This window comes from Camelina sativa, chromosome 3 (genome assembly GCF_000633955.1).
Source record: "Camelina sativa cultivar DH55 chromosome 3, Cs, whole genome shotgun sequence".
NCBI lineage: Eukaryota > Viridiplantae > Streptophyta > Magnoliopsida > Brassicales > Brassicaceae > Camelina > Camelina sativa.
Genome location: NC_025687.1, coordinates 18,805,098 through 18,832,774, shown reverse-complemented (window position 1 = coordinate 18,832,774; position 27,677 = coordinate 18,805,098). Strand labels below are relative to the sequence as shown.

The following is a 27,677-nucleotide window of genomic DNA, read 5'->3' as shown; positions in this document are numbered from 1 at the left end:
TTAAGTGGGCTCTGGAGAAAGATTCTGAGAAACTGGAATGAACAATGTTAATGCTTCTTTCTGATGAGCGTCGATGAGAAGTCAACCTCCAGAAAACTAAAGGCTAAGCTCGAGGAATCATCCTCAAAAAACAAGACTCTCATCAAATTTTGTTTACCTTAGCATTTGGGGACTCTTTTTCTCTCCTGAAATCTGAAGCGATGACCCCAAATAACAAAATTATTAAAAGTTAATTTTAATTATTTTTGTCAATTATTATTTTTCCAATTTAATATAAAACTATTTTGATGGGAAAAAACAAGAGAAATATCCTAAAATAACACTAAAATAAGTTTTATGGACAATTATAGCACACATTTCATAAATTTCCAAAAATAGCACTATTTAACACATTTTTTTAAATTTTTTTTTGTTTGGGTTCTCAATTTCACATTTAAGGTATTGTTTTGAGGGATAGGGTTTAATATTTTGAATTTAGGTGTTAATTTTGAAAGATTAATTGGTACTATTTTTAGAATTTTAGAGATGTTGTGCTAAGTTTGGAAAAAAACTTATTTTTGTGCTATTTTTGAGAATCTCCCAAAAAACAACGGAAGATACGCAGATTAAGTAATCAATCTATTAATGTATAAAATTAAGGGAAAATTAGAAATAAAGGAGCTTTTTCCAAACATTTGTCGATTTTAGGATATAAAAGAGGCCAATTATACCCTTAATTATATTTTCAGATAAAATTTGTAGATTTTTAGTCTCCTGAATTTAAGAAAACACCAAAAATTCTCGAAATAATTTTGGGATGAAATCGAGTGGGCCTAATTTGTCATAATGGGTCTCAATTCACTGTCTCGACAAAGTAAGAAAACAATTCAGAGTTAAAAAATTTCCTAAAGGGCTAATCAAGACAAAAACCTTCCGCCGTCTCTCACCATCGTCACCATCTCACCGTCGTGTCTCACCATCGTCACCATCTCACCGTCGTGTCTCACCATTGTCACCATCTCACTGTCGTCTCTCTCCATCTTCACCATCTCACCGTCGTCTCTCTCCATCTTCACCATCTTCCGCCGATTCGATTTCTTCACCGTCTTCCGCCGTCTATCCATTTTCACCGTCTTCCGCCGTCTATCCATTTTCACCGTCTTCTGCCGTCTCTCCATCGGGTTCTTAGTCATTTCGGTGGTCTCCTCTTCACTATCTCAAGGTCAATCCGGTTGAATTTCTCTTCGCCATTTCTCCATGTCGATCACATTAGGTATGTTGATTTTGTGGAATTTTTTTTGCATGTTTAAATTTTGTCCTTGTTTAATCTCGATTTCAACCTAGATTAGTATCCCTTATAAGTAAATTATCAAATTTTCAGTTTGGATTTCTCTTGACCATTTATCCATGTTGATCGAATTTGGGTATGTTTAATTTTGAAATTTTTTTGGCATGTTTAACTTTTATCCTTTTGTAATCTCGATTTCAATCCAGAATTTGTATTATTATAAGTACTATTAACAACGTTTCAATGATTTTCTTAATAATGTGTTAATGATGAGTATGAAGCTCTCGGTTTTCTTATTTTTCACTATTCTATACACTTTAAATTCTTGTCTTGCCTAAAAATGATTAAAATCAAGGTTTTTTGTTCTTAAATCATAATTTTAAGAATCTGTATTGTGACTTTGTTTTTGAAAATTTGACTCTTTCTATCTCAAAAAATCGAGTAATCATCATCTCTTTGTTTGGTACCTTTTTCACTATTGTATTGACTTTGAGTTCTTGTTTTGCATCTAAATGATTAATAATCTAAGTTTTTTTGCTCTTAAATCATAGTTTCAAGAATCTGTATTAATTTTTTTTCGAAATTGAACTTTTTAGGATATAATTTTCTCATGTCTTTCTTGATTTTTGTTATGATTTCAGCGGTGTTGCCTTCTCTCACTGCTTGTTAGCTTGTCACATCTTTGCTTGTTGCATCTAATTCACCACTTAAGAGGTATGTAGAATTCTATTAAAATTCATAGTTTTAAGAATCTGTATTATTTTTTTTTTCAAATTTTGACTCTTTGTATCTCAAGAAATCGAGACAAAGCATCATCTCTTTGTTTGGTACATTTTTTCACTATTGTATTGACTTTAAATTCCTGTTTGGTACCTTTTTTGTTCAACCAAATCATAGTTTTAAGAATCGTAATTATTTTGTTTTTCAAATTTTGACTCTTTTGTATTTAATTTTCTCATGTATTTGTCGATTATTATTATGATTTCAGAGGTGTTTCCTTCTCTCATTGCTTCCTAGCTTGTGGCATCTTCACCTCTTCTTAGGTATGTGATATACCATTTCAAAATTTTTAGAAACCATTTATCATGTCTAAATATCTGATTTGATTTGATTCAGTTGTGGTTAATTCATACTAATTCATATTTGTTTTATTTGGCAGGAATGGAAAAAAGGTATCCTAAGCGGCTTATGGAAGATGGAAGTGAGCCACAAGTTGGACAGATAAATAACTCATTTCGAATGTCTATTTTGAACAAAATCAAGAGCGCATTACCAAAGGAGTATGAGATTGTGAAGGGTGATCCAGTTTTTGCAAGTATTTTTGCATTGTATGAGAATGGTCTTGGGTGCTCAGCTCGGTTAATACACAGCATGATGTGTAGGCAGTTGGTGACTAAGCGAAGACATGAGCTGTGGTTTGTGTTTGGTAAGAAGCCGCTTAGATTCTTGATGCAAGAATTTCATGCAGTTACTAGGCTAAAGTTCGATGATGATTTTAGTGGTGATTCAGAGGAATGGACAGATGATAATGGTTTTTGGAGTAAATTGTCGAAGAGAGATGGTATCATTACCATTCAAAGTTTGATGAAGACCCACCTTGAAGTAGCTCCATCGTGGGGGAAAAATAGAAGATAGGATTCGATTTGTGTATGTTTGTGTAATTGCTGGGTTGGTAGTGGCTAAGGATCAGAAGCAAGAAAGAAACTGAAGAACCCCATAAGTTACATCCTCAATGGTTTCTCATACGCTCTTCAAGTTTGGGTTATGGAAGCCATTCCTGTCATTGGACAACTTATGGGAGAGAAGATTGACAAAGATATTACAGTTGGTCGATGCTCTAATTGGAAAGGTGCTGCAAAAGTTTCCTATGATGAGCTCCTCCTTGTAGAGAAATCAATTTGAAACAAGGTTAGTTGACTCTTTTTATTTTTTAGAATATATTCGAATATGTTGAATTTTTTTTACTAATTAATAAACGAACATGAATGTATGTTGAATTGGTTTTTTTGTTTTGTTTTTGTCAGGATGTTGTATATCCATACATTTTCTCCACCGGAAACTTTGATGTATATGAGTCCATTGGATTTATGAGGAGTGATGAAATTAAAGATTGTGAAGTGGACAACTTTGATGCTTTGATCAGATCTGGCTATGATTTTGGAGATCATATTTGGGAGAGTGTCGAAGGATATGGTGTGGAAGATGAGAAAATTGAGGATGTTGAAGAACAATCTCATACTGTTGGAGGGGATAATGAAGTTTCGGTTGGTATGGAGAGTGGTGAAAAGCAAGCTAACACCCCAGAAGTGTCTAGCTTGAAGAAGAGGAAGAAGAAGCAAGTAGATCATGGAGCAGAGACACGGAAAAGGATGGTGCTATCTCAGCGAGCATCAACTTCACGTTGTTCTTGTGGAGATGAAATGAAGCGGTTTTTTAAGGAATTGATTGACTCTTCTTTCAAGAGCTTCACAGAGACCTTTGAGGAACGATTGCAAACATTGGAGAAAGATGTATCAGATATCAAGGCCTTGATATCCAGACCAGCAGAAGTGGATCCTAGTCCATCACAAGTGAAGCCCAAAACTTTGGTACGTAAGAAATAGCCTTGTTCGATCTAGTTATATTGTAATATTTGTGTGGTCTTTCCCTTTTGTTGTATTCTTGTTTGTATGTGTATGTTGTAAACACAAACTAATACTTTTTAACTTATGTGTTGTAAACTTTAACCAAAGCCTTTTGTAATTTATTTTTTTTGACAGGTTGAACCGTTTGAATTTGATAATCTGTTTACTTAACCTCTTGAGATAGACCTTAATGTAGATACACAAGACTACCTAAAGAACACAATAGGACACTTATCTCAAAAGTCTGTTGTATTCGGATTTGATCCTACACTGAGTCCCCGAGACGCGGGTAAAGATGACCCGGATGAGGTGTTGACTTTCGTTGCTGATGATGTATGGAATGCTTTTGAAGAGTGGAGTAGGCATCTCGAGTATGTTATTAAATAATTTTTCCATACATTTTATTATTTTCCATTTAATTTCTTCCTTTAGTTTTTTAACCTTACTATTGTTTTACGTTTACAGAAAGATTCAACTGGGTCCAACTTCACTTGATCAAGCATTGTTTGAACGAGTCATGATGGGCAACAAATGGCTTGGAAACGAAGTACGTATCAATCTTTTTACAAAACCTTTTTAAATTTTTTAAAGTACATATCAATCTTTGGACAAACCTGATTTTGTTAACATTTAGTTATTACCAGGAAATGGATGCAATGATGTATATATTTCGGGAGCATACATCTTTAGGCCGCCTCGGGTTGGATCGTTTTGGTTTCATGAAAGTTAAGCATGATCGTCAAAAGCGAGTACTTCAAGTTAAGATCGGCAGGATGAACCCACGCTAGGAATAAAATTTTGTTAGGCTATGCCAAAGGTGAATTGCCATCTCATGGAAAGACAGGAAAAAGTTGGGCTGTTGATTTGGACAGAATTTATGCACCGGACTTCATTAACAATAATCATTGGATCTCAGTTTGCATTGACTCCATCCTAAGAACAATTGAAGTCTTTGATTATAATCAATACCACAACAGAAGACACGTTGAGTCATTCGCACATGTCATCCCTCGTCTTGTGAAGGAGATTCACAAAAAGATTAATGGGAAAGTTCCGTTGTTGAATCCGTACGAGATCATTGAGGTCTGTATGCCACCTAAATTAAACCGCTCAAATTGTGATTGTGGAGTTTATGCCCTGAAGTATAATGAGTGTCACATGCGTAATCTACCTTTTGATTTGAGTGACGATGAAAACATCAAGTATGCTCATTTGAAGTTGGTAGTTGATCTTTGGATAGCAGCAAAGGATCCTGTGCTAGTTAATCGAATGAAAACTTATGAGCCTCTAGTGTATGCTTCTGAGTTTGTAGAACTTGGCTAATTTGTTAGTGTCTTTACACTTTTAGTTTTCAATAGTTGATATTCTATTGAATTTTCTTTATAATGGTTGATCAGTACATAAGGTCTGATTTATTTTTAAATTCCAGAATCGCAACGTAGATACTCATGTATTTTGAAATTCCTTGATGGTGTTATCTTTGAAACAAACAAACAACACAAAAGTTCTTAAACAGTTCAGAAATTCATTGATGGTGTTGCTTTTAAACAACCAGGGTGTTCACAAAAAATAACCAAAACAAATGGTCTTAAGCATAACAACACAATACAGAAACCAAACACATCAGATCATCTTTCCATAAAGCCATGCCATTGAAACTGCCACTACGACGACTACACAAATCCTCTTCTGGATCGATTTCTCCATACTCTCCTTTGCAACTATTAGCTCTTGCCTCATGATCTCAATCATATTCTTTTCCATCTTTTCTACCATCTCCCACACCATCTCCTTTTGGAGCTCCACCTTGTTTGTTACCATTTTCTTTTGATCCTCTAAGAGTTGGTTCTGTTTACTTTCAACCATCCTAATCTCCTCTAGAAGAGCATCATCAACCTAATGGAACATGTGTTTCTCCTTCTTCTCCTAAATTCATTTTTTTGATAACAATATTTAATAAATTTCAGCTATTATAATGAATAAGGGGAGATAAATGTAGATTACCTTCACACCTACAACACATCTAAAAAATCTACGATAGGGATTCTCATCAGTCTTTGAGGTGTAGGTCGTAATCTCTCCACCACACCAGCACCTACTCGGAACTCCACCCTGAGAACTTCTCTCCGAAGATAGCCCAGACGAACCAGCCGAAGATAGTTGGCTCATTGGTCCACTCAGTTGAAACGAAACAAAAGAATGAAGAAGAAGAGACTATCACGAAGAACAGGAAGAGAGTATCGGAGAAGAATAACCCTAAATCTCCCAATATTAAAACTAAAATCGTGTATTAACTTGATTTAAACCGGGTAGCATTTTGGTTTATTTTGGTTAGTTAGAGCATTTAATTTTGGTTTATTTTGGTTAATTAGAACATTTAAATAGTCAATAAAAGAGGAAGAAAATCGAAGACGAAAAAAATGAAGAAATAAGCTCTAAAATCACATTAAACCAAAGAGATTGTCAATAAAACAGGAAGAAAATCGAAGAAAAAAAAATAGAAGTGATCAACGTAAACAACGTTTTTGTTTGTCTTTGCGTGATTATGAAGTAACACCAACTACCTGAAAACAAAAAGAGTACCGTAAATATAAATGAAATCCACTAAAAATTCAAGAACATGAATCTTAAGTTGATGCACAAACCATTGTTATATGACGATATCACATGTAGTTCTGTTATGCCCTTCTTCGCCACAGCGCCTACACTTATTTCTTTTTGACCCTTGTGAGTTTTGTGATGATTTTATCTTGTCTTCAGCGGATTCATATATTTTTTGTCTTCACCGTCCAGGATGTCTTCTTGTTTCAGGTGATCGAACTTTTGCATCTTCAACATGTTGTGGGACTCGCCATTCTTCTTCAGGAACACCTATTTGATTAATAGTTTCCTCATATTGCGATCTCCATGCGGTAGTGGTATACACATCATCAACATAAATCCTTACCAATATCAAAAGCTCCTTTTATAGCATGTCTACAAGGGAGTTTTCCTATGCTGAACTTTGCACATGAACAATTCCTTCTTTCTAAGTCAACAATGTAGTCTACTCCATTACCTTTAACCTGCAACATGGATCTGCTCATCGGATAACCGTTCATGAATTTACCTTTGTCTATTCTTCTTGAAATCTTTTTCTCCACCTCAATAGTTAAAAGGATCTTTTTGCTTTGCACTTAACTCTCTACTCTCATAAAACCAGCGTGTCATCATTTCTCTGATGCTGTCTTACAAAGGAATTATTGGATACTCTCTGGGTGACCTCAAAGCTGCATTGATTGACTCAGCCGCATTGTTGGTGTTAATGTCATATCTATAACCCAGAAAATGACAGCGAGCCCATTTTATCACATCGGCTTCCTCTAGATAACTTCCAATAGCAGGACTAATATTGTTAATTCGGGCAAACTCTTTCTCAAACTCAAAAACTCTATAAATTAACACCTAATTAATTTAAAATCCTTTCTTTGGCCCAATTTTAGATTAGAAGATTTAGCTTGTATGAATCGCTATTGGTTTAATACTACTAACGGAAATCGTTTCATTATGATAAGAATACGCATGTATACGCGATTTCCGATTCATTAATGATAGAGACTTTTTACTATATATAATAAGTTACGGTATCTAAAAACAACTATATGCACAAATAGGAGAGATTCTTTTAAATTCCATCTTTATACATGAGATTAATTTAATTAATCACATAGATACCAATTAGAGCGGATCCATAAAATAATTAATAGAATCCTCCTTTTTGAGATCTAAATTTATATTTTTTTATAATTATAAGATAAAATGAAGAATTAAGAAGTTGATAATTAAATTCAGATCCTTGTACAAAAAAACTACCATTATTATTACTGATCAGTAAAATTCATATCTTTCAATTCATATTAAAAGGGGAAGGATTTCTTTTTATGATAAAAAATACATTCATTTCATTTGAAGAACAAAAAGAAGAAAGCAGGGGATCCGTTGAATTTCAAGTATTTAGTTTCACTAATAAGATACGAAGACTTACTGCACATTTGGAATTGCACAGAAAAGATTATTTATCTCAGAGGGGTCTACGAAAAATTCTGGGAAAACGTCAACGACTGCTGGCTTATTTGTCAAAAAAAAATAGAGTACGTTATAAAGAATTAATTAATCAGTTGAATATTCGGGAATTAAAAACTCGTTAAATTCCAAAATTGTGAATTAGTGAATTTTTTAGATCTTCAATTTTTTGAAAAACTTCTTTATTCAGCAATCTAATTCATGCCAGAACGAATCAAGGAAAAACTTATGAAGAGACCAGTTACAGGAAAAGATCTTATGATAGTCAATATGGGACCTCACCACCCATCCATGCATGGTGTTCTTCGCTTAATTGTTACTCTAGATGGTGAGGATGTTGTTGACTGTGAACCCATATTAGGTTATTTACACAGAGGAATGGAAAAAATTGCAGAAAACCGAGCAATTATACAATATTTACCTTATGTAACGCGATGGGATTATTTAGCTACTATGTTTACAGAAGCAATAACAGTAAATGGACCAGAACAATTGGGAAATATTCAAGTTCCTAAAAGGGCCAGCTATATCAGAGTAATTATGCTGGAATTGAGTCGTATAGCTTCTCATCTGTTATGGCTCGGCCCTTTTATGGCAGATATTGGTGCACAGACTCCCTTTTTCTATATTTTCAGAGAACGAGAATTTGTATATGATCTATTCGAAGCTGCCACCGGTATGAGAATGATGCATAATTTTTTTCGTATTGGAGGAATAGCGGCCGATTTACCTTATGGTTGGATAGATAAATGCTTGGATTTTTGTGATTATTTTTTAACAGAGGTTGTTGAATATCAAAAACTCATTACACGAAATCCTATTTTTTTAGAACGGGTTGAAGGGGTTGGGATTGTTGGTGGGGAAGAAGCAATAAATTGGGGTTTATCCGGACCAATGCTACGCGCATCCGGAATACCATGGGATCTTCGTAAAGTTGATCGTTATGAGTCTTACGATGAATTTGAATGGGAAATTCAGTGGCAAAAACAAGGAGATTCATTAGCTCGTTATTTAGTACGACTTAGCGAAATGACAGAATCCATAAAAATTATTCAACAGGCTCTGGAAGGACTTCCAGGGGGTCCCTATGAAAATTTAGAAAGCAGGGGCTTTGATAGAAAAAGGAATCCAGAATGGAATGATTTTGAATATCGATTCATTAGTAAAAAACCTTCTCCTACTTTTGAATTATCGAAACAAGAACTTTATGTAAGAGTTGAAGCTCCAAAAGGGGAGTTGGGAATTTTTCTCATAGGAGATCAAAGCGGTTTTCCTTGGAGATGGAAAATCCGACCACCGGGTTTTATTAATTTGCAAATTCTTCCTGAACTAGTTAAAAGAATGAAATTGGCTGATATTATGACGATACTCGGTAGCATAGATATAATTATGGGAGAAGTTGATCGTTAAAATGATAATTTATGCAACAACAGTCCAAACTATAAATTCTTTTGTTAAATTGGAATCTTTAAAAGAGGTCTATGGACTCATATGGATATTTGTCCCTATATTTTCTCTTATATTGGGAATCATAACAGGTGTACTAGTAATTGTGTGGTTAGAAAGAGAAATATCTGCAGGGATACAACAACGTATTGGACCTGAATACGCAGGCCCGTTGGGAATTCTTCAAGCTCTAGCCGATGGGACAAAACTACTTTTCAAAGAAAATCTTCGTCCATCTAGAGGAAATACTCCTTTATTTAGTATTGGACCATCTATAGCAGTTATCTCAATTTTACTAAGTTACTCAGTAATTCCCTTTAGTAATCACCTTGTTTTAGCGGATCTCAATATCGGTATTTTTTTATGGATTGCCATCTCAAGTATTGCTCCTATTGGACTTCTTATGTCAGGATATGGATCAAATAATAAATATTCTTTTTTAGGTGGTCTGCGAGCTGCTGCCCAATCGATTAGTTATGAAATACCATTAACTCTATGTGTTTTATCAATATCTCTACGTGCGATTCGTTGAAACATAAACGTTTATTTTTACTATTCCGTTTCTTTATTTTTACTATTCCGTTTCTTCTAGACGAATAAGTTAAACAACGGAATAGATATATTTATCTTTCGAATTAATAAAAGGAATTTGATAGTTATATATGAGTGAAAAAAAACTGCTCAGAAATTTGCCGTAAAAAGAAAAATTGAGTCTCATTTCCTATGTACAAAGGTTAAACGAAAATAAACATAAGTGTAAGAATCACTTTACCCCAAGGTTGGTTGATTAGTCATCCTGGCTTGAAGCGGGTTAAATATATTAACCGGACGACGTTTTCACTATCAGTTATATAGATTAACATACATATATTACAAAGTGAGCGGCAATTAGGTAAAAGTTAGTGGATGGTTAGAAACACCAAAATACACAAAGAATTTGTAATAGAGATTAACCAAATTGAAAAGGATATTTATGCATAACATAAGATAAAAAAAAGAAGGTTAATTGGGGCTTGAAATTAGTAGAAATGATCAGACAGTACTCCCCAAGATTCCGATTCAGAGTAGGCTCCTATCCACCGACAAATGTAATGACTATCAGAAACGAAATAATCCTTTATTTTTTATAAGTCCACCAACTTTTTTCTAAAAAAGAAAGAAGAATAGGAACGAAACAAGGATATTTTTTTCATATATTTCGAAAATAAAATCGAATTTCTGTTATGAATAATAAACTACTAGGAGGTATAATTATTTTTCGTAATCGAAAACCACGATGGGCTGAAATACCTTTTTTTATTTTTACAAGGAGTATTTTATTAAAGAGTTAAGTTATTACTCAATAAATAGAAATTCAAATTTGTAAAGGATGAGATGAATTCCGAAGCGCTTTTTTGATTCTTAGAATTTGAGCAGACAGAATTCCATTGGTATAATTCGGGACCCCAGATATATTTAATCCGTTTTAGAACACATCATATCCATCTAAATGAGACTATAATCTGGTCCTTAGATTTATTTACGGCCCCCGAGGAGCCGTATGAGGCGAAGACCTCATGTACGGTTCTGTAATAGCGGTGAAAATAGTAATGTTATCGCCGACTAGGATTATCTAACAGTTTAAGTACAGTTGATATAGTTGAGGCACAATCAAAATATGGTTTTTGGGGATGGAATTTGTGGCGTCAACCTATAGGTTTTATCATTTTTCTAATTTCTTCCCTAGCAGAATGCGAGAGGTTACCGTTTGATTTACCAGAAGCGGAAGAAGAATTAATAGCAGGTTATCAAACTGAATATTCAGGTATCAAATTTGGTTTATTTTACGTTGCTTCTTATCTAAATCTATTAATTTCCTCATTATTTGTAACAGTTCTATACTTAGGCGGTTGGAATATTTCTATTCCGTATATATCTATTCTGGAACTATTTCAAAGGGATCAAATTTTTGGAACAACAATTGGTATCTTTATTACATTAGCTAAAACTTATTTGTTCTTGTTCATTTCTATCGCAACAAGATGGACTTTACCTAGGCTAAGAATGGATCAACTATTAAATCTTGGATGGAAATTTCTTTTACCTATTTCCCTTGGTAATCTATTATTAACAACTTCTTTCCAACTCTTTTCGCTCTAAATTGAAAACGAATCCAATATATTCATTATTTTTTTAAACAAGAGAAAGAAACAAAGATAAAATTATTCAGAGATAATTACAATATGCTTCCTATGATAACCGGGTTCATGAATTATGGTCAACAAACCCTACGAGCTGCAAGGTATATTGGTCAAGGTTTCATGATTACCTTATCCCACACAAATCGTTTACCTGTAACTATTCAATATCCCTATGAAAAATTAATAACATCAGAACGTTTCCGCGGTCGAATCCATTTTGAATTTGATAAATGCATTGCTTGTGAAGTATGTGTTCGAGTATGTCCTATAGATTTGCCTGTTGTTGATTGGAAATTGGAAACTAATATTCGAAAAAAACGATTGCTTAATTACAGTATTGATTTTGGAATTTGTATATTTTGTGGTAATTGTGTTGAGTATTGTCCAACAAATTGTTTGTCAATGACTGAAGAATATGAATTTTCCACTTATGATCGTCACGAATTGAATTATAATCAAATAGCTTTGGGTCGTTTACCAGCGACACCTCTGCCCTTATTATATGTTATCACATTACTAATCAAGTGGTGGATGCAAATACCATGTTTAGCCAATGGGTAGATGTTTCCAATTGATTTAGCAATCGATGTATGTCTGTCTGACACAAATGATAAACCTTCTTCATCAGCTATAACCATCTTAAGTTGCATAAAAAAGCACTCCCATGAACAATCATTCTTATAATCAGCAATTCCAAATGCGATTGGATACAAATTGGAGTTACTCTACAGCTGTAACAACTAGTAGAACTCCTTTGTATTTATTCTTCAAAAATGTTCCATCAACTACTATCACTTTCCACATTGCCTTGTAGAACACTCTTCTTGATTGACCAAATGAAATAAATAGATATTTGAATCTACCATCAAAGTCAATTTCGTAATTTGTGAACGTACCAGGATTCGCTTCTTGTGGCATGTGCAAGTATTTTGGTATCTTAGCATAACTTTTCTCAAGAATTCCCCTAACTTCGTTAACTGCATACTCCCGAGACTTCCAAGCTTGGTGATATGTTAGCTTGCAGCCGTACCTTGAACGAATAATATTAATTATATCAATCGGTTTAGGACCTTCCTTCACACCCTCATAGCTTTGCTTAATGAGATGTCCAATTGTTCTTGCAGATGGAGTCCTACAAAATGATTTTTTTTTTGAACGAGAACATTTATGATTACCCACAAACTTGTTTATTTTGAAATATGTAGACGCTTGTAAACACTCAGCCTGAAGCCTCCAATTACAAGCACTATCAATGCAGCGTATACACCACCATCTCTTATCAGATTTTGTAATCTTGTAGTCGCAGTTATATTTCATTACATACATTGTCCATAGTAGCATGTAAAGCTTCCTTACTGCTAAAATATTCGCCCTTCTTTACCATTGAATCTTCCAACTTTGAACCATCAGCATCACCAAGATTAGCATCAATAGGCTTTTATAATACAACATCAGTTGGCTTAAGTGAATTCCTTAAAATAATAGCTACTGATTTTCCCAGATCAACTCCCACATCATCACCATCACTTGTATCATGTGGGTCCTTATTCAGATGGAACTGGACTTTACTCTTATCATCATCAACTATTCCTTTGAACGTAACAACAACCAAATCATGTTTTTTCTTTTCATATATGCAAGAAAATTTTTCATTCCTCTATCATTTGTCAATACAACGGGAGGAGAATCAACTCTAACCTTTGTGGGTAAATAACTGAATTCCACATCAAACATACTTTGCTCTATTTCATAGTCTTCTGAAACCATCACCTTCAACTCTTCAAGAGACGTAGTGGGTTGCAAAGTCAGTAATCTCGCACGTTTTTCTTCATCATCAATAAATCTCCACTCCTTGTTGGGATCCAGTGTCCATACACCACAAGTAATGTAGATTTGCATCATAAACAATTATGTGAAAATTTCGTGGGAGGTGGAAGAGATGGTAAACAACCGATCACGATATCATAAGTAAAGTCGAATGTCAATTTTTCCTGTTTTTATGTTTCTTCTAAACAATTTAGAATACCCATTATAAAATATATTAGAACATATCTAAACAATGAATACAGAATCGTAACCATAAATAACGATTATTCAAAAAATATTCACTTTCCTTATTTACTTTAATTTCTTTCTATAATAGAGTATTCTAAGTTTTACAGATTATAAATTCTAAAATGTTTATGGTATATCTTCTACTTCTTTTAGTATACATGGTAAAACGTAGAAAATATATTCTGAATTGATATAGAATGAAGAAAAATGTAGAATACATATTATTAATTTGGTAGAACATACAAAATTCAGTTTCTGAAGTTTTTTGAACAAATTTTCCCTCTAAATTTCGTAGAACATGTACAAACTGTAGAATAAATAATCTAAATGTTTCAGAACTTGAAAAATCGTAGAAAGTCTTTTCTGAACAATTTAGACCAGAAATCATCAATTTATAAACTGATTTTTGACACTCAAAACATTTTTTTTAAAAAAAAAAATTTGCACAATTGTATACTAACATGAGTTTACTATTTGTTTTTGTGTTTAAACTCCTAAAAATTTCACTAGATCTATTAGCAGGGGTATTTTTGTCACAATTAACAATTTTAAGAAAAAGGGTATATGGCCAAATGTTTGGAAAAAAAATCCTTTGTTTCTAATTTTCGCTAAAATTAAATCATAGAATTCGTTACTTACATTAAAATTGTAAGAACTCATCCTCACTCTACACAGATTTTATATAAATAAAGAAACACGTTGAGTGAACAAATACAAAGAAAAAAGGTTTATAGGCCCATCTAGGATCATTTGTTGGGCCTAACTTGTACACCTCACGTACCGAAATTTTAAAATATTCAAATTAGATTAAACAAATAAAAACAGATTCTAATATGTAAAATAAAGTGAAAATTAAAATGTTTTTTTGTTTTTTTTGTTTTTGATTATTGTGTTCTAAGGAGAGGAAAAAAAGGCTCTTCTGTTACTTCATACGTTTCGTTCCCAAAATTTTTACACACACAGAACAGAAGAACCAATTTTACAATTTTTTTTTCTCGCCTCCCTTCTTCGACCACTCGCAAAAACCCTAATTTCATCATTTTCCTTTCTGATTCGGAATATTTTCTCTGCAAGTTTCCATCTTAATCCATCCTTCTTCTATCGCGCTTTAGGAAGCTTGGCGTCTTCTCTCGTTGTGGGTTATCAAACAAAAAAAAAAAAAGGCCATTTCTTTCGATTGAGCGATTGAATCTACGAGGCGAACAATCTCTTTCTAGGTTAGGGTTTTGGTGTGTTCTGTATCTTTATCTATCTCGTCCTTACATACCCTTGTGGGGGGTTTTTTGTGCCCTCGTCGTCGTTTCTGGTTTTTGGGGAAATTTTTTCTGATGTTGGTTTGAGCGCGGAGTTTGATGGTTTTGTTGAACCCTAGGTAGAGATTTTGGGCTGATTAATATTGGCACTGGTGATTAGATTTTGAGATTGTAAGCCTAGGTGTTAGGGTTTCATCACTTGAATTGTGGCTTGTGGCATTTGGACAGAGCTCTGTGGGGTTTGTCCCTTGGTGTTCCCTAGTTTGTAGCTAAATTGTCTTCTAATGGAAGTGTAGAAGGTGTTGTCATCTTGGAGAAACAAGCTATTTGGATTTGTGCATTAGAGTTTTTAAGGAGCCTAGGGATTGGATTTTGGATTCCTCTCCTGCCCTTTGCCGTGGTAGGATTTTTTTAGATGCTAGAGAAAGCTAGGATACGTTAGGACTTTGCTGAATTTTGTAAGAGGAGCTTTCTCTATTCTAGTTGAGGGGTGAAGGTCAGAGGAAGTGTATGTTCTCTCTTTTATCTGATGAGGTACAGCTTTTCTAATGGACAAAGGTGAACAGTCTTTAGCTCCGGAATGGTTGAGAAGTTCAGGGCATGCTTCTGGTGGTGGGAGTTCAAACCACCTCCTTGTATCATCTTCTTCTCATTCAGGTAGGTTCCTGTCATTAATAGTTTGTTATATTTTGGTTTCCCTTGTTGATCCTAGCCTCCTTAGTCGCTATCACGTGATTTTAACTGTTTTCTTCGTATCTTGTTTTTGTTTTGTGTAGATTCTGCATCTTTACAACATAATATCAGGAATAGGAATTCTAGGAGCAAAAGTGACGTTGATTCAATTCATTCTCCTTTTCTGGATCGATCTTCTTCTACTAATTCAAGGAGAGGCTCTAGTAATGGGTCTGCAAAGCATGCATATAGTAGTTTCAACTTTAATAGGAGTCAAAGGGATAAGGACCGCAGCAGGGAGAAGGATAGGGTAAGCTATGTAGATCCTTGGGACCTTGACACTGCTATCCCTATTAGAACTATCCTGACTGGTAGGGATCCGGATCCATTGAGACGATCACATTCAATGGTGACAAGGAAACAGGGCGATCACTTATCTCGAGGATTAACTGTGGGTTTGAAAAATGGTGGCAGTAGTAATAGTTACAATGGTAATGGAATACGTTCTGGATCTAGCATTGGGAATAGCTTTCAGAGAGCTGGGTTTGATAAGGATTTTCCTTCGCTTGGTGCTGAGGAGAAGCAAGGTGGGCAAGATGTTGTACGAGTCTCATCTCCTGGTTTAAGTTCAGCTGTTCAAAACTTGCCAGTTGGTAACTCAGCTTTGATTGGTGGGGAAGGTTGGACGTCGGCTCTGGCAGAGGTTCCCAATGTCATTGAAAAGGCTTGTGCTGGGTCATTAACGTCGCCAAAAGCTAATGCTGTTAGCACGGGAGCTTTATCTGGACCGAGTGGTCTTAACATGGCTGAAGCATTGGTGCAAGTTCCAGCAAGAACTCACACCCCTCCCCAGGTATGATTTGCATCATCTTTGTGTAACTTTATTGTACACTTGCCTCTCTGGTTGTCTAAGATTATAACCATTGATTTCAGGGATCTGTGAAGACACAAATACTCGAGGACTTGGCAATCAAGCAGTCAAGGCAATTGATACCGGTTGTGCCTTCAGCACCAAAATGCTCGGTAAGTACTTACCTTAGTCAGTCTTATTATTCCTCAATTATTTTAGTGCTATAATCGGATATCTGTTATATTTGATTTGTCAGAGTCTGAGTTCTTCTGATAAATCCAAGACAAAGCAAGTGATTCGAGCTGGTGAAACTTGTCTTGCTCCTTTAAGAAATGCCCAACAACAGCCCTCTGTTCTACTTGGGAATTTACAGTCTAATCCCAGTGGTCAAATCAAATCTGAGAAGAAGCTGTTGGTTCTCAAACCAGCTAGGGAAAACGGTGTCAGTGCTGTTAAAGAATCTGGAAGTCCTAGTGCTAATACAAACAGTCGAGCCGCCTCTAGCCAGCTGATGTCCAATGCCCAACCAACACAATCTGCTCCTGTCAGAAGTACAAACAGCCCGAAGGAGCTCAAGGGAGCTAGTGCCTTCTCCATGATATCTGGCCAAACTATTGAAAAGAAATCTTCTGCTGCTCAAACTCAGAGCAGAAGTGCATTTTACAGTGCTCTGAAGCAGAAAACTGTATCAACAAGCATCTCCACTGATCCTGTTAACTCTTCAACCAGCATTTCTTCTTCTGTTGAGGGAAAAGTCAACAGCTCAAAGGATCTTGTAGCTAGTGACCCTTCAAGTCCACAGGCAGCAAGTGGCCTCGAAGTGACTGAAAGAGTCCAGGTAGCCTCTCATACGAGTGGCTTTGAAGCAGCAGACACTCCAGATGAGAAAGAAGCAGAGTTCCTTAGATCGCTCGGCTGGGATGAAAACAGTGGCGAAGTTGCACTCACAAAGGAGGAGATAGAAGCCTTCGTTGAACGGGTAAAAACACTTAACAAGACTAAACAATCCCGCTGTCTCTCTCAGAATATTGGAACCTAAAAGAGGAATAATTGTTTATGTTCTTTCTTTTGTTCAAACAGTACAATAAGCTAAGGCCGTCACTTCCGCAGAGACTGCCCATGATACAAGAGGCAAGAGAGGATGTAGCTTAAAACTCCTGAACCCAACTTTACTAAACTGAAGAAAGTACTGGTTTTTGGAAGATAGTTTCTAATTTTTTTTTTTTTTATATATTCTTCTTCTGTTGGTCTTTTTGTTCTTGAGAAAAGCTTAGCTACTAGTATGGAAGAGGAGAAAGGCAGGGAGGGTTTTTGTTTGTTTGTTTTGATGGTTTGCAAATAGTGCAAATAAGCTGATGAGGCTTGAGTTGCCATATGAGTGTACTGCTCTATCCCAAATGGTTTTTTATCAACACAAATCATTCGATAAATCAAACACAAAGCTTTTTTTTTTTTTTTTTTTTGTCATCTGGTTTTATTTCACCTAAACTAAGTCCAAACAAGGGAAGCTTAATCTGGCAGGAAACATACCTCCGGAAACTAGAAAGAGTAGAAGAACATAAACAAAAGTCAAGGGAATGAGAGAAGGATCAAAGATCAAAAACTGTCTAACTGAAACTGAGCGAATTCCACTAAGCTTTTCCAAAGAACCTGTTAGCGCCGGAGAATACCCAGAAGACCGGAAGCACTAGGAGAGCACACCGTAGTAAAGCAATCATCAAACCGGCAGGAACGAAAACAGAATTCATACCATCACAAAGAAACCACAACCACCACAACAAACCAGAACCCATGGAGGGCGATTCAAACTAGGAGCAAAGGAGAACCTTGCGAATCGACCTGAGACAAATCAAAGAAGACCAACATCAACAGCTCTTACACGCGAACCCTCGTTGACCCAGCTTCAGACATCTACGGACCCAAGACTGGTAACCTCCTTGCTTAAGACGCAACAAATTTGAGTAAACCAAAAAAAAATACTTAAAAAATACACCCATCACGCATTCGATGTTTTGCTTCAAGACTCCCCGTTGGAAGAAGATTCGACATTGAATCTTCAAGAAGATTGGTCTCTGGTCTTCTTTTCTAACATCTCTCTATCCTTTCTAGCATGTTCTCTCGTATCTATCAAATTTTACCATTTTATTCTTACCGATCACATGATTTTGTGTTTCTTATCCAGATAAACCAACCAAAGAATATGGTTAGAAATGTTGTAACACTCAATTGATTGATTTGGAGTTCAACTTATATTCTTGTACTAAAGGTGGATATTCAATAACAGCAACAAAGTTTAACACAAACACACTGATGCAACAGAGGAATCTAGAACAAGGTCAAGCTGACCAGACAAGACACAGGAATTTACAGAGTGAGAAAAAGATAGGAACTTATGTTGTCACAGAATGTATTTGAGTCGGAGATGAAGTATGGGCCTGTGCGTCTACTTACTCTGAATGTGACGTCCAATACATTAGCCCACTGTCAAATGAATTGTGGTCAGTGACCAAGGATATACAGATAAGATTTGCAGTACAAGAAAACAAAAAGGTTAGTATGCATTGCTGTCTCATTGCAAATACAAATCTCATTTTCCAGGTTTGACTGTGCCATAAAATCTTGTGCTATCTCTAGCTATTATAAACTAATCTCAATGCAAATGAACCAATAATTTTATTTTAAATTTATTGTTCTCAGTCGAAATCTACTCTGATTATGAAAGATGATTCCCACAAGCTAGTTTGCCTCAGATGCAATAAAAAAAGGCAGCCTATTACTTAAATTATGGATTGTCCCAATAAGATGGTATGAATCACTAAATCTAATGCTCCTTTAATACAAGTTTGTATGGATTTTCTATAATTCTTCTCAGCGTTTGGTAGTGCTTTAAGATATGCACAACTAGTCGAAAGCATTAGAGAAACATAAAAGTATAGAATGCCTTTACCTTATCAATACAAACACGCATTGAAAAACACCAGCCACACCAGTCCAAGTCGAAGGCCCAGTCTTGACGACCGAATCTTGAATCAGCAAGCCAACAGATGCAGCTAAGGAAACAAACGCTACGACATACGCTATGAAAAGCCATAGCTTCAATCTGTAGCCAAGAATCCATATACATAAAAAACAAATCACAAATGGTTGAAAATAACCGCAAGCCTCAGCTAAAACTTGACTTTTCAGATACGAGGGTTATATATACACACAAGATATCTCAACTATCTTATAGTTTCCACAGGAGTACAGATTAGAAACACGAGTTAACCAAGCTCTCAAGTCTTATCTTGATTTAAAAACTGAATCAGAAAGCCAACACAAGCAGCTAGAGAAACAAATGCTACGACATATGCTATCAAAAGCCATAGCTTCAATCTGTAGCCAAGAAGAATCCAAATAAATAAAAACAGAGATCGAAAATGGTTGAAACAAGCCGAAAATATCCGTGAAAACTTGACTGAGTGTTATAAGCACACAAGATATCTCAAGTATCTTCTAGTTTGCACAGGGATACAGATAATAAACTCTTAGTAAACAAGCTCTTAAGTCTTATCTTGATTTAATAACCGGACCAGTGAGTGAAGCCAACGTAAGCAGCTAGAGAAAAACAAATGCTACGACATACACGCTATGTAAAGCCATAGCTTCAATCATAAAGCCAAGAACTGCTTCTCAAGCTACATCAGCCGCAAATCTCAGCTAAAAACTTAACCTATGTTATCGTTTCCACAGTTGTCAAGTCATGTATTGGTTAAAGAACTGTGAATTTTTAAAAATCAAGGAAGAATAGAAAACGAACCTCCACTCGCCTTCGTCATAAGGAGAGTAATCAATGTCTTCTTTTCTGACGCAATTGAACATCAAAGCTCCGAGAGATGCGAATATGCCTGCGAAGAAAGCGAAACCCCCAAATCAGATTTTCTAAAGACCCTAAAATTCACGGGAGAATTAGTTCGATGGATGTAAATTTTTACCGGGAAGGTAATGGACGAAGGGAACTTGAATGGAACTGCACACGACGGCGTCAACCCAAAACCACCACCCGGTTCCGAAGACTGCGCCGGAGAACCCGGGTCCGAAAATAGCCCATAGTTCAGCCAAATCCATCGCTCGATGATCGTCGTTAGTGCTCTCTCTACCAACAGGATCTACCTCCGTCCAAGTCAAAATTTTAAGGGGAAAAAACACAAAAAATATGGCATCTAATTTTTTGTTTGCCGTTTAATTAATCTGTTTATTAAATTTCCCAAAAAAAATCTCGCTTAATTTTCGTTATATTTAAAAACCTTCCTCTAATCCATATTTACAACGTAACAACTGTTACTTCTAAAGACAAATATATTAACTAAAATTAAAATATAACCTTACGTGGTCAATTAGATAGAACTAAAGATACTGTTGCTCTCTTCTTTTTCACCCAAATCGATTTCGGATTGAAACCTAAAACCCCATACATTACAATTGAAATTAACAACGGTTTCATACCTCATCTCTCAGTTGATTATTGCAACGAACACACCATACAATCAACTATAACCGCAACTATTCAGACGACAACTATCAGAATTTGAAGTTTGAGAAGAAAAATTGCTTTTAGGGTTTTAGGGTTCTAAAACTCGAAATCGATTTGGACTGCTCCCCTTCCCCATCTGGAATTTGGAAAGGGTCATCCTCAGATACGTAGTGGACGCTCCTCTGCTGACTTAGCAAGATACGGTCTAGCTTCTCATTGACGTTCTTGAGGTCTTTCTTGTACTTCTCCGCAAAATTGGTGTCACCTCTAACTGTACGGTCATAATCTTCATTGTAGTTGCCGTCAGGCTGGACGAGATTCTCAACGAGTTGCCATCCCTCATCCACTTCTTTGTTCAGGAAATTTCCGGTAGAGGCAGTGTCAAGCAGCATGCGGATTTTTTGAATTACACCACGGTATAGAGTGTTCAGCAGTGACTCGTTGCTCAACCCATGGTGAGGACACTGGCTCTGGTAACCCTTGAAACGCTCCCAGGCCTCACAGAATGATTCTGAGCTCTTCTGTGTAAAACTAGAGATGTCATTCCTGAGACGTGCAGTTCTGGTATTGGAAAAGAACTTTGCCAAGAATGCCTTCTTGCAGTCATCCCAAGTGTTGATGGATCCCTTGGGGAGGTTTTTCTCCCATTGGTGAGCTTTATCTCCCAGGGAGAATGGAAAGAGTCGCAACTTGAAACCATCCTCACTCACTCCGTTGATCTTGGTGAGACTGCACAGACGGTCGAACTCATCCGAGTGGTCGAGTGGATCCTCCATAGGTAAACCGTGAAACTTGTTTCCTTGGATCATGGAGATCATACCACTTTTGATCTCGAAGTTATTGTTCAGCACGGCGGGAGGAACGATTCCAGCACGCTGAGTATGAGTGTTTGGTGCATCCCCAGCACCAATGTTTCGCGGTCTCGGATTTGGTCCATTCGGTTGTTCCATAGCGACCGGTGCGGGATGATCAGTGAGAGGACGATTTTGTCTTGGTCTTTGTAACTGATTGATGTCGTCGATAGTAGGAAGAAGATTCTGATGTCCTCTTGATCTGGTGTGCATGCAAGGTTGCAATCAACAAGTTTCTGTGATGCAAAACAAACAAGTATACAACCAAAACAAGTCAGTACTCAGAGTCACAAATGTAACAGAACTTAATCTTGCAAAACTTGAAATCTTAAATGTAGCAAAGTAAATCCCAAATGGCAACAGAGCCAAATTGATACTAGGATTTTTTGTGTCTCCTAGTAGGTTCAATTAACCTTATGCAGTTGTAATACTTAAGGTGTCAATCCAGTTGGAAAACTTTGCTAACAATCAAAATGCAATCAAGTAGTCACAAGTTAAGCCAGATTCAAAAAAAGAGTTTTTGTCTAACAACCTAGAGTGATGAAAATGCAAAACAGAAATGGATTACAGAACTAGAAGTGAAAATGCATGACAAGAAGTAAACAAGAGTGAAAACAAAAACGAGTCTAGCATGAACTAAATAATAGGATCAGAAACAGTTTCAGGATGCAATAAAAATCAAAAAGGTAAGAGTCCTAAGGATGGGAGTAATTGATGTCGGTGGAGTATCCTACTCTACAGAGTGTTTAACATACGACAAGCAAACTATCCCTAAACAATGAACATCACAACTTAGCTAATCCAATCTCTTGGCAAAAGCTACTCAGACTCAACCACTTCCATACCTAGCTCTCGCTAGAGAAACATGGTCGAGCAGGCATGACAAGCAAGTTCATTCATGTCAACAAACATCCTAGACAACTAATCTCTTAGGCTAGGAACGTAAGTCTCTGGCACTAGTTGGTCAGACATTTCATCAAACACCTTTTGGGTGTGGAAATGTCTTGAACCTAGTTCCAATTGATCAGAGAGAAACTAGTAATTATAACACTAGTTCAGAAGGGAGTCATAAAAATCAAAGCTTAAACACTCTACATCCTAAGATCTTCCACCTAGTATATCCCATCCTCAAGAACTACCACATTACTCGGATCCGGAAATCATCACCAAAGATACAAATCCAGAAAACATTGAAACAAGCATTCTTAGATAGGTAAAAATGAGATGAACAACTTGTAAAAGAAATCAAATGCAAATACTCAATAATCTCCAAGTTGTCGGATTACAAAAGTCTGAGAACGTATATGGTGGCTAGGTAAAACCTTTAGGAAAAGAACAAAAAGAAAACGAGATAAAAGATAAGATGTCCAGCCAAGATTTAAAAAAACGTATTTATAGTCGTCCAACATGGAAAACCCTAAAACTTAAAACGACAAGATAGAGCGTCGGTTCGGGAATCTCCTGAAGCGTGCAAAACCAAACACGTGTGGTCGAGTCACGTGTCGTCTCTCCCTCGGGTGCGGTCGAGTGGAACGGATCGAGTCGAGGTCATACGACTCGAGGTGGGTCGAGTGGAGGTGGTGCAACTCGAGCTGGATCGAGTGGAGGTGGTGCGACTCGACCTGGATCGAGTGGAGGTGGTTCGACTCGAGCTGGGTTGAGTGGAGGTGGTGCGACTCGAGCTGGATCGAGTGGAGGTGGTGCGACTCGAGCTGGGTGTATATGTATCCACTAAAACGGTGATAACTCTTTAACCACACCTCTGATTGGCTTGAAATAAATGGAATTGGAAAGATGACTCAATTCTCTACAACTTTGATAAAGACGTCAAAAGCTGAATCTCTCGACCGGTGGCTCGAACGGCGACTCGAACGACGACTCAAACGAAAATGGTGTTGGCTCGAACGACGGTTCCGGGAGTGTTGATGACATCCATTCCAGGCATGATGGATTGAGTGGGATGCTGGTGCTTCTTCCTGGGAGCGCGTCCAAGTTGGATGTCGGTCGAGTCACATGACGTTCATTCCGAGCATGCTTGGTCAAGCCGCATGTCTCAACCTCCATTCAGTTCCAACAATCTGGACATCTCCTAAACACCTGAAATAACTCCAATATGCAAGATGTATGCAAGACCAATGCAAAGACTACCTAGACATGTATATTATGCAAAAGAGACTAAAAACAATGCAAAACAATGAGTTAAGAGAACAAAATAAATAACAAATGCATGATGAAAGAGTGTAAAATATATACATATCACATATACGAGTACAAAAAGCAAGAGTTCTCAAAGTTTAAAGCAATAGAAACAAAGGCATTCCCTAATGCAAAGATAGTTCATCGACTATAAATCCAAAAAGTTGTGAACCATGAGCATGTAAGACCATCTTTATCGGTAAACTACTAAGAACCCATGAAATCAATTTTTTTTCTATTAAATTTTGGATTTGTCAATGTTTAGAAACCAATGGAGTTATTAAGAAAAACTTTCTCCAATAGTAGAACATATGAGGGGTTCTTACGAATTCTTTTTGAAGAGCTCATATTCACATCAAAAACTTGTCAAATGCAAAACTCAGATTCATTGACAAAAAACAGAGATTCAAAACAGAGATTCATGACTAAAAGCACAGAGATTCAAAACAATCATTCAAATCAACTTTACATATTCCATCAAACATTTGGATTTCCATTGACTTGATTAACATTCTCATTCTGCAAAGACTCATCATCACCTGAAGAATCTGTGAAGAAAGCTTCTGCTTGGAAAGATTTTTGGTGCAATATCCTGAGATTAAGAAAACAAAAAAGTCTTTGTAACAGCAGAGACCAAGAGGATTTAGTCTGGTAATACTAATAACAAGGGGTGGTCTGACCGGAGCAATAGACTATAAACAGAGATTCAAGACAAAAATTTGGTGTTGATAAACAAAAACCCTCAAATTCATATTGAATCCAATCTAATTTTACCAATTCTCGAGATTACTCAATGACCCTTTTGCTCAATGACATAAACTAAGCAATCAAAACTCTAAATTCAACCAATAGAAGCAGAAAACGAGGATAAAGAACAAACCGTTCAAGAAACTGGACTGAGCAGACAAATCAAGGGGTTTGGACCAAATTTGGTTGGATTGAAAAGGAGCAATTCGAGTTCTCAGTAAAGATGTGTTTTTAACCTCAAAACAGAACATTGAGGGAGAAACGGAGAATTAGGAAATTGGATTAGGGTTTGTAAGAATCTGGCTAAAGCAGCTTGATTCTACTCTGATTCTCAATAAGAAAGAGTAGATACAGAGATTTGAGAAAGAGAGAAAGCGTCGCGAAAGAGAGAGAGAGAGGAGGAAGAGAAAGAAGCAAAACAGATAATTTTTTTCTCACCCAGTAAATATCGAACACATCTCCATTGGTTGTATTTAAGTAAAGTTGCTAAAAACATTAATTTTGAGTAAAAATGAATAAAAGTGAAGTTAAGAAACTTCTTAAAAAACTTTCTATTTTTATGGTCCATTTGTAGTATCTAAAAATATGGTCCTTAATTTAAATTTATTATTTTGGAAATTATAATAGTATAATTTAAATATATTTAAAAACTTGAAAATGAATATATTTCATAAGATTTTAAACAAACAATACATAAAAGCATATTTAAAACACATTACAAAACGATTAATCGTAATCTTAATTGGTTCTGAATTTTTGCCATATATTCTCAACCAAATCAGCTTTCAATCTTTGATGTATTTTTCGATCACGAAGGTCCTTTCGTTTGCTCATTATGTTACTCATTAGGTTAGTGACATTTGAAGGCGTTTCTGTAGAATATGAGAGATCCACTTCTGGAGTTCTGCTTGAATCTGCTTGTGTGAATGTTGCCTTATCAAACTGAGTGGCCTCATCTCGTTCGTCTTCTACTATCATATTGTGCAGTATGATACATGCTCTCATAATCTTTCCAATTTTTTTCTTATTCAAAAAAAGAGTTGGGTTTCTGACTATGGCAAATCGAGCTTGCAAAACGCCAAAAGCACGCTCGACATCTTTACGTGTGGCTTCTTGACATGTAGCAAATAAAGATGCTTTCGGATCTGCTGGCATTGGAATTGATTGGATAAAAGTAACCCAATTTGGATAAATACCATCTGTAAGAAAGTAAGCCATATGATAGGCTCGTCCATTGACAAAATATTCCACTTTGGGAGCTATACCTTGTAATATGTAATCAAAAACTGGTGAGCGATCGAGAACATTGATATCATTTAATGTACCTGGAGGTCCAAAAAATGCGTGCCATATCGAGAGGTCTTGTGAAGCTACAGCCTCTAAAACAATTGTTGGCTTTCCAGATCGACGTGTGTATTGACCTTTCCATGCGGTCGGGCAATTCTTCCACTCCCAATGCATACAATCTATGCTGTCTATCATTCCGGGAAATCCGCGCCACTCTCCAATAGCGAGTAGTCGTTGAAGATCTTCTACTGTGGGTCTTCGGAGGTACTCATCTCCAAATAAATTAATGACTCCTTCAACGAACTGTTCCAAGCATAACATCGCAGTGCTTTCAGCAAGCTGGAGGTATTCGTCAACTGCATCAGCTGCACAACCATATGCCATCATACGAATTGCTGCTGTAGATTTTTGTAGTGCAGAGAGACCGAACCTTCCAGTAGCATCTTGTCGTTGTCGAAAGTATGGAACTTCAGCAGAGAGTCGTTCAACGATACGCAAGAACAAGGATTTGTTCATTCTAAAACGGCGACGAAAGAAGCGAGGAGGATATGTTGCATCGTCACTGAAATAATCGTCCCATAAGCGTCTGTGACCATCTTCACGGTCTCTTTCAATGTAGGATCGTTTTGGCTTCTCCATGGTTGCTTCTTGTTGATCACTGAATGCTTGATTGAAACGATTCTCGAATTCTTTATCAAAATAATTATCAAATGCTTGATCAAAGTATTCATCCATCCTTTCTTCAATATTATTAGAAGAAGATGCCATTTCACCAAAGAAAGGAGAAGAATATATATTTTGAAAGTTTTTTTGTGGATAAAGAAAGGGGAAAAAGATGCTTTGGGGAAATATTGTATCGTGATATTTTTGTGGCTGAAAAAGAGATTGTAAAAAAAGACAATGAGATGAGAATGCATATTGATAAACTCTTTGGAAGACTTATATAGAGGAGAATCGATTGTGGTAATACAAACTAAAAATATTTGTGGTTTACATTGCTTGCAAAATTTGTGGTGTCTATAATACAAAGTAGATATAGTACATACATCCGTGACCATGTGCAGAAGAGTAACAATAACATGTGGCTGGCTTTGTTCTCCTCCTGTCTACTCCTTCAACATCCGTGACCTACTGTCCAACTCACAAAACTTGTGGCTGGCTTTGTTCTTCGCCTTGTCTTCTTCTCTTTTTTCTTCTTGTCTTCTACTGTCCCAAATGCATGTACCCCTCACGGTCTCTTTCAAATGTTCCAAATGCATGTACCTGTTATAGTGCCAATACACCAACATCATCCAAACAACAAAACGGTTTTTCACAATACAAAAACCAAACTTGTTTGTACAACTGATCATCATTATAAACCAAACAAGTTAAATTCAACTGATCATCATTATAAACCAAACAAGTTAAATTCAAACAGAAATGACCAACTGATCATCATTATAAACCAAACATGTTAAATTCAAACATAAAAACCAGTAGCAACTCATAGCATAAAATAGACAAACAACTCATAACATAAAACAGAAATGAAAGAAACAACATACAAGCAGATGAACATTAACATAAACTCAAACTAACTTGACAACATGTCACTAATTAGCTTATTCTTTAAAGCTAATTCCATTTCTGTAAGCGGCTCCGTTTTAGCTAGAAGACGGTCAAGCATTTTAT

At 36.2% G+C, this 27,677-nt stretch overlaps 4 protein-coding genes across 9 annotated transcripts in view; 1 reads left to right on the top strand and 3 right to left on the bottom strand.

Annotated features, from left to right (window-relative positions):
* Positions 14,549-17,862, top strand: LOC104777512. Of its 2 annotated transcripts, none has more exons than XM_010501786.2 (5): positions 14,549-15,544; positions 15,664-16,412; positions 16,493-16,582; positions 16,672-17,388; positions 17,490-17,862. In XM_010501786.2, the coding sequence occupies exons 1-5, from the start codon at positions 15,436-15,438 to the stop codon at positions 17,559-17,561; spliced, it is 1,737 nt and encodes a 578-aa protein (XP_010500088.1). In that variant the 5' UTR covers positions 14,549-15,435; the 3' UTR covers positions 17,562-17,862. The 2 variants fall into 2 exon arrangements, with proteins under 2 accessions (XP_010500088.1, XP_010500087.1); XM_010501785.2 differs by having other exon boundaries at positions 14,550-15,544; positions 16,666-17,388.
* LOC104777510 (transmembrane protein 50A) lies at positions 18,640-20,644 on the bottom strand. Its single transcript, XM_010501782.1, has 4 exons — positions 20,384-20,644; positions 20,209-20,296; positions 19,357-19,509; positions 18,640-18,890 (listed from the first exon to the last, which is right to left on the bottom strand). Exons 1-4 carry the CDS (start codon positions 20,514-20,516, stop codon positions 18,857-18,859), a joined length of 408 nt encoding a protein of 135 aa, XP_010500084.1. The 5' UTR covers positions 20,517-20,644; the 3' UTR covers positions 18,640-18,856.
* LOC104777507 lies at positions 21,685-26,858 on the bottom strand. 2 transcript variants are annotated; one of them, XM_019243835.1, is made up of 3 exons: positions 26,042-26,858; positions 24,509-24,561; positions 21,685-22,009 (listed from the first exon to the last, which is right to left on the bottom strand). In XM_019243835.1, the coding sequence occupies exons 1-3, from the start codon at positions 26,769-26,771 to the stop codon at positions 21,767-21,769; spliced, it is 1,026 nt and encodes a 341-aa protein (XP_019099380.1). In that variant the 5' UTR covers positions 26,772-26,858; the 3' UTR covers positions 21,685-21,766. The 2 variants fall into 2 exon arrangements, with proteins under 2 accessions (XP_019099380.1, XP_010500080.1); XM_010501778.1 differs by lacking the exons at positions 21,685-22,009; positions 24,509-24,561 and adding an exon at positions 25,341-25,915.
* LOC104777509 (glutathione S-transferase T3-like) overlaps positions 25,365-27,677 on the bottom strand; it is a 9,283-nt gene continuing 6,970 nt past the window's right edge. For all 4 annotated transcript variants that reach the window (XM_010501781.2, XM_019243837.1, XM_019243838.1 and 1 more), the window contains one exon: positions 25,365-27,672. In XM_010501781.2, coding sequence (XP_010500083.1) covers positions 27,580-27,672 — 93 coding nt within the window. In that variant the 3' untranslated portion in view covers positions 25,365-27,579. The remainder of the gene's footprint in view (positions 27,673-27,677) is intronic.